The sequence below is a fragment of the Pipistrellus hanaki genome, assembly GCF_964339955.1.
Source record: "Pipistrellus hanaki genome assembly, chromosome: 1".
Taxonomy (NCBI): Eukaryota; Metazoa; Chordata; class Mammalia; order Chiroptera; family Vespertilionidae; genus Pipistrellus; species Pipistrellus hanaki.
The window spans coordinates 189,015,505-189,029,192 of record NC_140503.1 but is presented as its reverse complement, the minus strand read 5'-3'; the positions used below and the strand labels follow the sequence as shown (position 1 = coordinate 189,029,192).

The 13,688-nt window shown below is 38.4% G+C and overlaps 1 protein-coding gene and 1 long non-coding RNA gene across 5 annotated transcripts in view; one reads left to right on the top strand and one right to left on the bottom strand.

Annotated features, from left to right (window-relative positions):
* LOC311631384 overlaps positions 1-13,688 on the top strand; it is a 134,307-nt gene that overhangs the window by 31,370 nt on the left and 89,249 nt on the right. The gene's annotated exons all lie outside the window — the stretch shown is intronic.
* On the bottom strand, positions 1,147-9,333 carry TLR1 (toll like receptor 1). 4 transcript variants are annotated; one of them, XR_014796485.1, is made up of 4 exons: positions 8,778-9,333; positions 6,874-6,971; positions 5,383-5,442; positions 1,147-2,446 (listed from the first exon to the last, which is right to left on the bottom strand). XR_014796485.1 is itself a non-coding variant. In XM_084900653.1 (4 exons), the coding sequence occupies exon 4, from the start codon at positions 5,063-5,065 to the stop codon at positions 2,675-2,677; it is 2,391 nt and encodes a 796-aa protein (XP_084756779.1). In that variant the 5' UTR covers positions 5,066-5,132; positions 5,383-5,442; positions 6,874-6,971; positions 8,778-9,319; the 3' UTR covers positions 2,461-2,674. The 4 variants fall into 4 exon arrangements, 3 of the variants coding, with proteins under 3 accessions (XP_084756779.1, XP_084756778.1, XP_084756780.1); XM_084900653.1 differs by lacking the exon at positions 1,147-2,446 and adding an exon at positions 2,461-5,132 and having other exon boundaries at positions 8,778-9,319; XM_084900652.1 differs by lacking the exon at positions 1,147-2,446 and having other exon boundaries at positions 2,461-5,442; positions 8,778-9,319.

The window sequence follows — 13,688 nt, the reverse complement described above, 5'->3', positions numbered from 1 at the left end:
CCCTCTGGTGAAGATTAAAAAAAGAGAAACACAGGGAAAGATAGCTCTTTATAAGTTAAGAAGAGGAGGTCTTTAACTGTTCTTTCATTCCACTCAGAAGCAACCAACCCTGCCATCACCTTGATATTGGACTTCCAGCCTCCAGAACTGAAAGCCAATAAATTTCTATTGTTTTGGCCACTTAGGTTGCAAAGCTTCAGTATATCAGCCCTAGAAAACTAAGACACAAGTGGTGGTGAGCAACTGAAACTTGGTTATGCAATATTGAAGTTCAATACAGATGAGCAATCATCCTGGAATAAACACACACACACACACACACACACTCACACACACACACACACACACACACACACACACACAAGAAAATCTAGTTTTGTTTGCAACTTCCATTACACAACAAGAGCCTTCATTCATTTTCAGCATATATTTCATGGTTCTAATTTGGTTTTCACTATTATTCCTTATAGAAGTTTAAATGATGACTTTCCTATATCCCTAAGTTCTAACTCCATACCTTATATTTCAAGAGCCTTGACAAAATTATCTTACTTTAACTTTTCATGCTTATATCTCATTATCATTTTTCATAAACTTCATGGTTCAGTCAAATTGAGACACCAGACACAAAATAGGCCTGGGTATTCCTATATTCCGCCCCCCCCCCTTCATTTCTCTACTTAGGATGACCTTTCTATTCTTCACCATACATTGAAAAATCTAAAATTAAAGTATTCCATCAAGGCCCAATGGGAAAAAAACCCACATTATTTCTAAGATTTTCTTTACTCAGTCTAAATGGTCTCTGAACTTCAGTTGTATATTTTTGTTTTGCTGATTTTTATTTTAGTTATCTGGATACATACAACATCCTATGATTAACTCTAAGTTTCTTAGGACAAGAAGCAACTAGTATATGTATGTGTTACTTGGGTTTCTCTTCAAGGAAGTAGAGACTGAGACAAGAGCTCCGTGTGAAGGTAAATTATTTGAAGATTTAATTTCAGGGCTTTAGAGTGAGGGAGTTAAGAAGAATGAAACAAGGAAGAAGAGAAAGCCAATCCAAAAGTGAGTTATTGATCTCGTTAATCCTATGAGTAAGTACGGCTCAATTCTGTTGGGGACTCTTTGAGGAATGGTGTAGACTATGACTCATTTTTTTTTCTTTTATTATGATGGACTTTTTAAAATATTAAAGTATGATTGACATATAACATTATATTAGTTTCAGCTGTCCAACATAGTTATTTGATATATGTATATATTGTGAAATGATCGCCAAAATAAGTCTAACTAAATTTCCATCACTGAACTATGCCTCATTTTTTTTTTTTACCCCAAAAATAAAAGAGAGGAATATTTAAATGGTCAAGGATCTCCTCAAGGGATATCCCTGGCACAGCTAGGTTTGTGCATATACAATAATGGTTGAACAAGCTTCTATAAACATCCTGTACAGTGGTCTTAGCCACAGGACATAAAGTGAGAGGTATAGGGGGCAGTTAGGACAAGGGGCTGTCAGGCTACACCTGCCCAGAGTTGACTGCCAAAGTGAAAGGGTAGGCAGAATATTAGATGAGTAAGACAAATATCTGAAAAACTAAAGCTGGAAATAAATATCTGATAGAGCCCATTTCTTGCATTGCTCCAATCTGCCCATGCCCTATTTTAATAGTTCCCCAAAGGGAATGAGTATAGAAGCAGTACACACTGACTGCATTCCTCCTCTGACCCAAAGAGCAAAGGCTCTCATGCCAGCTCAGACAACTAGAATGTCAGCAAGACCTTCAGCCATGGAAAACCAGACCCAGAATTTCCATTTGACCTGAGATGCAACAAACTCTTGGCTTGGGTTCCCCCAGATGCAGACTCTGAGACAAGTATTCAACTATTGGTCATTGATTTCAGAGTTGATCCCAGGAAACACCCTTGGAGGAATGAGATACGAATAAAAAGTAACCTAATAAAGAACGCTTTACCCAGTTGTATTCTACCATGGAAAATCAGAATTCTATGTCACTGGGGAACTCAGGGAGAGTGTAAAGCACACTCCCAGATTTATCTCCAAAAATGGGTGAGAAAAATTGTACTTATCTGCCAATTCTCCCTCTGATATTTATTAGGCATTGATTAAGGGCTGCTTCAAAGGACAACCTCCAGCATTTCTGAATTGCCTGTTTTGTGGGGCAAGTGTGTTCTCATGGCCAGCAAGAAAGCCCATCAGGCAAAGAGTCTCCTGCATTACCAATATGCAGCTTTCAACACATAGAAGAAAATGCTAAGTGGAAATGAAAAATGCACCAACAGCTACCTACACCAACCCAGCTATAGGTGTAAAAGGCATGGAGTTTTCTAACATTAACCCCAGCACATAGGAACATATATCATTGAAGTTCTTTAAATAAGTGCTTCTTTTGATTACATGATAAATTCAATGAATTCAGTTCTAGAAAGAAAAAAAACAAAACAAGTAAATCCTTCATATGTTAGAAATTGACTTTATATCAAAATTATATAATTTCATTCATTTTTATTACCATGAATAAATGGTGAACAGGGGCCTGAAAGTACACATTTTTATTTATTTTATAAATTCGAAATTATGTTTAGTTTGTGCTAATATAAAATAAGGGCATTGTTGGAACTTCCAAAAGCAGTGAAAGGGGGAACATATTTAGATGTATGTGTGATCTATTTCTTTTGCTTGGTACATCAACTTAACTCGAATGGATGCTCTTAGGTTCGCCCAAAAAAGTCCATGTTTGCTCTTCTCCTTCGGCCATTCCAAGTAAGTTCGCTGTGCCATGAGAGTTTTGAGTTTGTGATAGCTGCTAGGGATAGAATACATTGGAATGGATTCCAGCAAGATCAGAATTAAGTTATCAGATCCTTCATGAAAGAGATTGTGGTGGGCAAAGTAGAGTTCATAGTGGCACCACTCGCTCTGAACAAAGTTGGGGGACAAAACAAAGATGGACTTGTAACTTTTCTCAATGCAGTTGATGATATTTTCCACAATGCTCTTGCCAGGAACAAAGTTTCTCTCATGGAGACAAATCCGTATATCTTCTTTCTCTAAGTTTGGTAGTAATTCATTCTTCACCCAGGCAGAATCGTGTCCACTGTACGAAATAAAGGCATGGAACTGAAGAGTTCTTTGGAGTTCATGTAAAGGTATGTTCCTGGCCCTGTGCCGGGTCTGGGTCCACTGACACACCATCCTGAGATACCAGGGCAGGTCTAAATAGACACAGAGGACAGTCACAGTGACAGCCAACACCAGCCCAGTGACCCCAATGGTGACAATCAGCAGAGCTGTGTTGCAGGATAATGGAGACATATGGAAGTCCTTCAGTAGGGTTCCCTTATGGCTGTCTGGATAGTCACACTTATATGCATCAGGCCAGCCCTCTACCACTTCACTGGAAACTTGGCCTATACTTTGGATAAATTCCCTTAGCTCACATGTGCATTGGAATGGGTTGTTTCCTGCGCTGATGGACCTGATCTTCTGGCAGCTCTGGAAGAAATGAGCTGATGGGTTGGAAATGGAATTATAGTCAGTAACCAGTACAGAGAGGCTGCTGAAGGAATCGCATTCAGGAAGGTGGGCTAAAGAATTGGCAGCAACATTGAGTTCTTGCAAAGCATCCAGACTGAGGACATTTTCAGGGATGTTTGTTATTCTATTACTGTGAAGGTCAAGAACCTTGAGCCTGGGAGGTAGACATCTGAAAACAGCGTCAGTGAGTATATTTGAAGACATATTTAAACTTAATAAACTTATAGTCCAAGAGCAATACTCTTCATTTTCATCATAGCTTAGAGAATTCTGGCTAATATCTAATTGTTGTAGAGATTTCATCTCCTTGGTCATACGAACTATATTGGCAAGTTTTTTTAATTGATTCATTTGTAAACTAAGTGTCTCCAACCTAGCCAAGGTCCCACAATTGTTAAAAACCATGTCTGTTAAGAGATTATTAGAAAAATCCAAATGCAGAAATGGGCTCATTTGGGATGGGCAAACCATGTGGACCATATGGGTACCAGACACTGTGAAATTCTGGATGTTCATATTTGAAAAGATTTTATAGATGTAACTTTGTGGCAAACTAAACGCGTCACTGACAACTTGGTGTATAGACAAGGCCTTCATTGAGGTGTCAGAATAATCAAAATCTCTGATCTGAGGGCGACCATGTAGTTTCACATTTGAAATTGAGAAATACTCTATGCTTGTATGCCAAACCAACTGGAACATTGCAATGAAAGAATGCCATGTTGTTTCAATGTTGTTTAAAGTAAGATTTGTTATCCTTGAATTATTCTGAAGTTTTGACAGCATACTTAGGAAATAGGAATATCCATTATCATCTAGCACACATTTGATATTAGACAGTTCCAGACTTACTGCAGTGCTGACTGACACATCCAGAACAAAGTGGATTTCCTTTCCTGTGGGGAAAAAAATGTGCAGACTCTCTGTGTTAAGGTCTTGAAGGCTCTCAGGGTCTTCTTTTTCCCCATAAAGGTCTCCTAAGACTAGTAAAACCTTACTGATATGCAAATGAGCAATTGGCAACATATTAGACTTTTGTAACTGTGTGGCACTCAAACCCAGAAATTCTAGTTGAGACATGTTGCCAAACTCTTTGCAAATGGGCAGGGCATCAAATGCATTAAATGAGAGGTCTAAGTGCTTGAGGTTCACAGTAAGGTGGCAAGAAATGTTCTCCAGCTTATTGTGGGACAAATCCAAATACTCCAATTCCTGGTTAAATTTGAAAACGCCCATGTCAAGATACTGGATTCTATTATGAGACAGTCTCAAGACCTTCAGCTTGGATAGTAATAGGATGTCAGAAGCCTGAAGCTCAGATATATCATTTTGTGATATATCTAAAATTGTTGTTTTCAAGGATAAGTCTTTGGGAACATGGGTGAGACCTCGCTTTGATCTGTCAACTAAAAATTCACTTTCCTCAGATAACTGGATTTTGATCTCAAGTATTAATATGAATATGATGACAAAATGGAAGATGGTAGAATTCATTTTAGTCATTTTGTAACACTAGATGTTCCTGAGGATAGTTGCTATTCTTCAGCGCATCTTGATACAGATACAGATTCTAGAAAAACAATCCACATTAAATTATTGCATTAAATTGAGCATGGTTGATATTAAACATTTTTTTTTACTAGAGACTCATAACATGTAGGCTACCTTTTTTGGAGTCATATAACCTAAAACCAGGGAAATACACATATTGATACATAATTATCCTACCTATATGGTGTAATGGCTTGAAAGGTGCCCCCTCCCAAGAGATATGTCCATCTCCTAACCATGTCATAATCTCCAGAAACTATGAATATTACCTTATTTGGAGGAGGAAATGGTCTTTGCAGAGATAATTAAGGATCATGTAGTAATAAGTGCTATATAGAAAAATAAAACAGGTTAATTAATTAAGAATAATGGCAGGCATAAGAAGAAAGAACATTTTACTCTTTGTAGCAGCCATGGATGTCCCTGGAGAACATTGTGCAAAGTGAAATAAGCCAGTCAGAGAAAGACAAGTACTATATGATTTTACTCATTTGTGGAATTTAATGAACAAATTGTACTACCAAGCAAAATTAAGACGGACTCAGATAGAGAATAGGCAGACAGCTCTGTTGCATGACGGGGAGGGGTGGAGGGAGGGTTAGGAGAATGAGGTGAATGAGTAACTATGGGAAGATCTTGGGGGAAAGCATTTCTGGTGAAGAAGAAGGCAAGTGGAAAGGTCCTGAGATGGAAGTGAGACTGACTTGTCTGAGGGATGGTGACGAAGTCAATGTTAGCCTGGAGTGAGCAGGATGAGAGGAGTCAGGGCCAAGGTTGCACAGTGTGTCGATCATTGCCAGGAGTTGGGGTTCGATTCTGAGAGTGATGAGGGGGGCAGTGAGCAGAGAAAGGTTTTGAGGATGGGAGAAGTTTCCTCCTCTTAAATTCATTCATCCAGTGTGCATTTATTCCTATGAAGTGTTTTCTCTAGGTTATGATTATTGCATTAGTTGTCAACCCACTATAGCTCAGATTATTTTGTAATCACCATTCCAATGGCACATGAGACCAGAAGGAGTTGTGTTGGTATGAACCCTAGAGAGTAATACACCCCTCACCCACGTTTTGAGCTGATGCTACATGGCTACACAGATCTTGCTTCAAAATCCTTAGACAAGGAAGTCATCAGTATCAACAAAGCACCAAATTCTTCTCATATCTCCCAGTGGGCACAGTTGACCCTCTGAATCCTTGTATTTTGCATTCATAGATTCAACCAAACACAGATCAAATTTTCTTTAAAAAGTAATGTTATATTATTGCTGATATGTACTATATTCTTAGGTCTAAGATGGTTGCATCTCTACTGAACATGTACAGTTTTATTTTCTTGTCATTATTTTCGCAGCAATATAATAACTACATAACATTAACACTGTCTTAGGTAGTAAAAGTAATCTAGAGATGATTTAAAGTATATGGGAGGATGTGCTTAGATTACATGCAAATACTACACCATCCTATATAATAAAAAGCTAATATGCAAATTGTTTCCTCAACCGGGAGTGTGACCACCCTCAGTCCCTCCCCTCACCCACCCCCTATCAGCCCTCTCACCCTGGTTGGGGCAAGCTGGCCCAGCCCCATTCATGCACCAGGCCTCTAGTTTTATATAGGAGACTTAAGCATCCAATGATTTTGGTAGCAACTCCAATGGGCACCAAAGGTTGTGTCAAGTCCCAGATATAACCCTGCATTGCAAAAGTCCCCCAAATTAGACATGCAGATGTATCTGGTTTTGAAACATTGCTTGGACTTACCCTTTTGTACAAATGCTCAATGATCCCATGTTATCCTGATTTCTCCTAATATAGGAGAAGGCATGGTACCATCCCCTCCATCACTTTGCATGCAGACTCTGTGCAAGGAAGGGGACACACACATTAAAATGCATGTTAAAAGTAAACGTGGCATTTTTATGGTGTTGGTTATATTTGGCTGAAAGTCCCAGAAATTTCCCAATTCTTCCTCCCAGCTTCCTGAAAGAGCTACTAACATGAAAATAAGTACTTAAATGAGCATCAAAATGATATTTGATATTGCCTAGGCCAGTGCCTAATATTTTAAAACAGAACCATTTGGTAAAAGTAAGTCAAAGTAAAAGTGATTTAAGTGTAAGGCTCAAGTGGGGTCCTTACTTATTCTTAAGCCCGAATTCAAATCTTGGATCTTTCTACCTTCTGGGCAACTCCACAGTTCAAAGAAGCAGTGATCATGGTATACAGAAAGAGACTGGGGAAATAAGGGTCAGAGACAGAACCCCATGGATGGACAGGAGGGCTAAGTGCACAGTGGACCCACCACAAGCAAGACCAGAGGTGTCCTCATTTCATTAACAACACTAATCACCACAAAGATTTAAATTTATATAATGTCTGTCCCCAGCATTTAATGAGAGCATGGCTTCAGCTTTATATCTAGCAAAATTAATTAACTCAGCTATCTTCTATTTGCCCAACTTCCATTTTGCCTTCCCAATTATAATCACTAATCTGAAGTATTCAGTTGGTGAAACCATCTTTATTTCTGTAATTAAAGAGCCAAAGTATTGTACATATGAGCAACTGAATTTTAGGTACTTACAGGATCTTTCTATTTTATATACCAAACTTGCTAAATCAGTGGGAAAAAATCAATATTTTTAAATTAAAGTCCTAATAACCACCACTAAATTTATATATTTTATACTACCAAATAGAATAGTTATTTGCTAAGTTGATTAGTAAAGAGTGCTTCAATTTGAAAGTATAAAAGTAAGATCTATCTATGTCAACTTACATGATTGTGGTAAGTTTACACTCCCACTATATGATATGATACAACAATACATTTAAATTGCCTTTGTTTGGAGACTTTGTGGGCATCAAATCAGGATGTTGACTTGTCTTAATAAATGATACCCCAAGAGTTATCTAGCCCATTGAGTTCAGTTCGCAAATACTGAGTCAGTCTTCTCTGCACCAGACCAACAAGGCATTAACCACAGGTTAAAAGGATCAGAATCAGTTCAAAAGCTCTTCTGCTTTGTTTCCTATGTGGTATTGTGAACTTTTGCTTTTTTCACTTTCAACTCTTTTGATCAAACTGGGTGAAGCCTGGGAAACATTTTTGAAACCTACAATTCCACCTGACTTGCAGCACCGCAGAACAGCTTCTGTGGTCTGAGTAACGAGAAAAGAATAGCTTGTGGGGACAGCCCAGAGAACAAACTAAAATGCACCTGCCCATAAAAAGTGTATGGCAGCACTGCCTCCAGGAGTAACTCAGCTCTATCCCATTTCCCTCCCATTCTCACTGCGGGAGGTGGGAGGAGAGGGATGGGAGAAAGAACAAGGTCACTTGAAGTCAACAACTAGCAGCTCCATAAGAAAATCGTGAGAAAGTCTGTGTGACCCAAACTCTCATCTTCCAACTCAAATATATCTTTGGCAAGCAAATCATGCTTGAGATGAGGCCTTATTCATGAAAAAAAGTAAACATACACACATACAAAAACCCTTTCTCTGACTTAGGACAAGGAACTGAATAACAAACGCTAGTTCAAACCACAGGAATTACATATCAGAAACAATGCACTACCTCATCGAGCCTGAGATTTTTGTGTTCAGTAACAGGATATGTCATTATTTTATTTTATAGAATTAAAAGAAAATGTATCACTTACCAAAGCAATCTGTCCGTCTATCTCCTTGGCAGTCAGAAGATAATTCATGTACTTCCTTAAATGTTTATTTTACTGGTCACCAGGTTTAATGTTGTGGACAGAGCTCTTTTGTGCCATCTATTGAATCCCACTGGAATTACATTACACAGTACGTGTAAACCCGTTTTCTCCTATTTACATGTGAAATACGGACTGGGTTAATTGATAGACCAGTATTAAAATAGAATCACATCATTGTGGTTCTATTTCGCTGCAATCAACTCGCTATTAAAATGAAGGAGGTGGTGTTAATGATCCACAGATCATTACTGGCTGAATCCAAAATGCTTATCTTTGTAGCCATGCAGGTGGGGACAGGAGGGCCAGTCTGGGTGTATTTCAGATGCTTTGCTTTTCTTCTTGCCTTTTGATCGGTCCACTTTTAAAAAAGAGTGGAAAGAGGGAGGGGTCAAGGTCAAAGTTTTGCTTAAACTCATCCATAAAGGGAAAGGCCATCCCTGGGCTAATATAAAATGAGTGCTAATTGTGTCTTTTTTGACAAATTGGTTTTCAGATAATCTAGTGCTCAAATCCTTTTCCATTGATATGTTCAAACTTTCTTTAAAAAAAAAAAAAGTGGTTTTTAAAAATTTCCATGTGGAAAACATGATATCTAACAACCTCTTTCCTCAAATAATGTTTAAAACACTTGCTTTGGGTTGTTGTCAGCACACTCAAGAATCCAATCTGATAGCCCCATTTTTGTCTTTTAAAGTAAAAACAAAATAACAAAGCAAAATTGGGCAACTCAAGGTAAGAATTTCTCTGAACTTGCCTTCATCCTAGTATTGCATGATGTCCAGTCACAAACTGGACACAATTCTTTGCTGTAATCACTTTCCTACCATAGTGAGCAAGGCCAACTTCCCTAGACTAAGAACCTTGGGATTGGTCGATTTCATAGATGAAAGGAGATATCTCCTTATTGTATAGTTCTCATTTATTACAAATTTCTTGGATAGTTTTTCAAGTTTATTGGCAATTTGTATCATTTCGTGAATTACATCATTTGCCTAGTTCTCTACTGGGATTATGTTTTTACTGTTCAATCATATGTTCTCTTTTATGTCACTGACATGAACCCTTGGTCAAACTTTGTGCAAATATCTCCCATCATCTTCTTTTTTATTTTATGATTTTTTTAAATCAATAAATGCATACATTTTAATATAAACAAGTAAATTGACTATTTTTTTTTTTGCTAATACTAATATTTAGTTGTATGCTGGTAAAACAGATTACAAGAGAGAAAGCCTGATTTGTAGCACATATAGACATCGGCCATGTATGTATTTTCACTGAAGCTGATTTTTAGCTACAACTGGCTTGCTTGCAAAATTCTTGAATATTTGATAACTGGCCCTCACAAATCTATACAAACCAGCTCCAGCAGCCCACTGCTACATTGCTTTTAAGTTTAGAAAGTTCTTTACCATAACAAGGTCAAAGAAACATATATGTTTTCTTCCCAAAAATAATTTTTTAGTTATTTTAATTTTTATTATCCAAGCAATGTGTTTACTGAAGAAAAATCAGAAAATATAAATAAATTAGAAGAAAAAATGTCAAATCAATGTTAACCTCATGGTATAGAGATATCAATATCATTTTTATAGCAACCGTGCTGACTTCTCCATATAGGCTAGGCTCTTTTCGCTTCCTGCCAAATTGCTGATCAGAGAGTTTGTACAAATTTACACACACACACACACACACACACACACACTGAGCATTATATCATACTAGTATATTCTGTTTTGTAATCTGTTTTTATTAATCTATAAAACATCATAAATATCTTTTCATGTCAGTAAATATCCATCTACAACTTTTATTACTGGCTGAATAAATATTCCATTTTATTTATAAGGTATTTTTAAAGCATTTTAATAAGTACATTTAACCAGTCTTGTGTTGTTGGATATTTAGGTTGTTCTCAATTTTTGTTATTATAATCACTGCAAAAAGCAGCACATCCATGTATTTCCTTAGAATGTGTGTGAAAAATTATTTCCTTAGGCTATGTTTCATTAAGAGGACTTTGTGAACCAATAAACATTCATCCACACCATTATCCTCTGCCTTTTCTTCTGTTACTATATATCATTATCCTCTGCCTTTTCTTCTGTTACTATATATATATATATTTTTTTTTTTTAATTTTTATTGATTTGAGAAAGAGAGAAACAGCAATTTGTTGTTCCACTCATTTATGCATTCATTGGTGCCCTGACCAATTGGATCCTCATATGTGCCCTGACCGGGAATTGAACCCACAACCTTGATGTATTGGAGACTCTAATAACTAAGCTACCTGACCAGAGCTTATCATATATTTTAAATTTATATTATGTAAATTTAATTCAAATTTAGGATATATTTTTACGGTGCTCATTGGTCATGTAATTCATTAGCTTACAAACAATTTCGGTTTCCCTTTCCATCTGTTGGTTCTAATTACATAATAGGGTATTGACTAGAACTTTTCCTATGACTTGGGTCCAAAACCAAGAAGCAGGAAGTGTTATATACCTGATATTCTAAGAAAGCTGCCAGCAATTGGGGCCAAGCTCTTCCCTTAGGGCAGTGGTTGGCAAATTCATTAGTCAACAGAGCCAAATATCAACAATATGATTGACATTTCTTTTGAGAGCCACATTTTTAAAAATTAAACTTCTTCTAATGCCACTTCTTCAAAATAGACTCATTCAGGCAGTGGTATTTTGTGGAAGAGCCACACTCAAGGGGCCAAAGAGCCGCATGTAGCTCGCAAGCTGCAGTTTGCCAATCACGGCCTTATGGCATTCTAAAAAGCAGTTGAACTAGACAGTGCCATCCCCGCCAACACCTCACCCTCACATTTCCCAGCCACCTAAGAATGCTGGGGCGGGCAGTGGCAGTGTCAGCAGCTTTGGGATACAGTGTTTGTGATGTAAGACTGTGCACTCTTCCACCCATGGGAGAGGAGGCGTCCCCTCTTCCCAAACCAAGTGAGGAGAGGATGCCAATAGAATCACTCACGGAGACTGGACAGGGAGAATAGACATCTCTATCCTTAACTGATGCTTGTTTTGACACAGAAATGTGCAGGACATTCACTCCTGCTGAAAGTGGTCTCCCTCTGAGCAGTCTGAGATAACATTATATGTGCCCCTGGGAGTTCAGAAGTATAAGTAAGCAGAGAGACTGGTAGAGTAACCTTTGCTCATAGGCATTTAGACACTGTGGTGTCATGTACCTTGGAAAAGTGGTGTATCTCCACCGTTGGACCAGTCAGAGAAAGTACAAAAGAACTCCATTCATTCTTGCCACTCCGTTTCAAGGGGAATGGAGGCCAGAAGAAAAGACAAGCTATGAGAAACAGAGCCAACTGGTCAACCTGAACTCCTGAGTAACTGCAGAGTATAGACAGATACCTATCTTATACCTCCTGACTATATTTAACCTATTATTTTAAAAAGAAAGAAATTTCTATTTTATTAAAGCCCATATGTTTTGAGGTTTCCCTGTTCAGCAGCTTATCCTGCACCTTAACCAACACAATCATCAAAAAGAATATCTTCCTTCCTACCTCTTATTCCTGTTCTTCACATCAGAAAGCCAGATCTGGGAGTGGGAGGAGCAGGGAGTGTGTATCTCAGGTTGACCGCACCCAACCCCACCCATATATACAATACATCAAGATTGAGATACGAGCCTAGCCTCTGATATGGGGAAAGACAAAGTGCTTTAGGTGGAGTTGGAGATTAAACATACTAAACTAGATTGCATGATTAATACCTCAAAAGAACTGGAAGGGAATGAAATCTATTCATGATATCATTAAGATTATGATAAGAAGGGGAGAATTTCAGAATCCAGTTGATAGAAGGACTAGAGGAAAATAAATACAACTTCATATTTCAACTTGTCTCTGTTGAGATTCCTCGCAGATAGCTATAATTAAAACCCTCAGAAAGTATTTGTGGGTTTAGAAAGCCCTGCCTGCAATTTATTCTCATTCCTTTCTAATCAAATCAATCTCCAGAAATCTAGAGGGAAGTTGACTTCCCCATTTCCCAGTATTGTTTTGTCTTCACCTTCTCATTAAAACTCACACTCTTCCCGCTTATATCGCAGTCATCTGGTCACTGCCTCCCATTCTCTCACACCCATCATTCTATTCTCTTTGCCAATTTCTCTTTTTTGCTCTTCTGACTCTCCAAGCAACTTTTTTCATATTCTTCTCTCTCCCTGAGTTAGCATTCCCCCCACCCCCCACCCCTGTTGCCACATCCACCTGAGACAGCCATGCCAACACAAGGGTAATGGATTGAGTAACAATCCCCCATCCCCAAGTTCACATCCACTTGGAACTGAAAACTGTGACGTTATTTGAAAATTAGGGGCATAAAATTCGTGCATGGGTAAGGTCCCTAGGCCTGGCCGGTAATCAGAGCCAATTAGGGCCATCCAGCTGCCGGCCTGGGCCACCCTTTGTTCTGCACTGCCCCCTGTTGGTCATCACATGTCATAACGAGCGATCGGTCTCCTGGCCAAACTCCCTTGGGGACAATTTGCATATTAGACCTTTATATAGACAGATAGGTTCTTTGCAAATATAATTGACAACTAGAGGCCCAGTACATGGATTGCAAGAGGGTACAGGCCAGGCCGAGGGACCCCACTGGTGCATGATCAGGGCCAGGGAGGGACTGTGGGAGGGTTCCAGGGTGTGTCTAGCCTGTCTTGCTCAATCCTGATTGGCTGGACCCAGCAGTAAACTAACCTACTAGTCATAGCATTTATCCCCTGGTGGTCAGTACACACCATAGCAACTGGTTGAAAGGTCAAACTAATGGACATTTAGTACTAAATATATATATATACTAG

Coding starts and splice junctions, on each gene's coding strand:
- TLR1 (XM_084900652.1), bottom strand. CDS start 5,065: ATGACTAAAATGAATTCTACCATCTTCCATTTTGTCATCATATTCATA.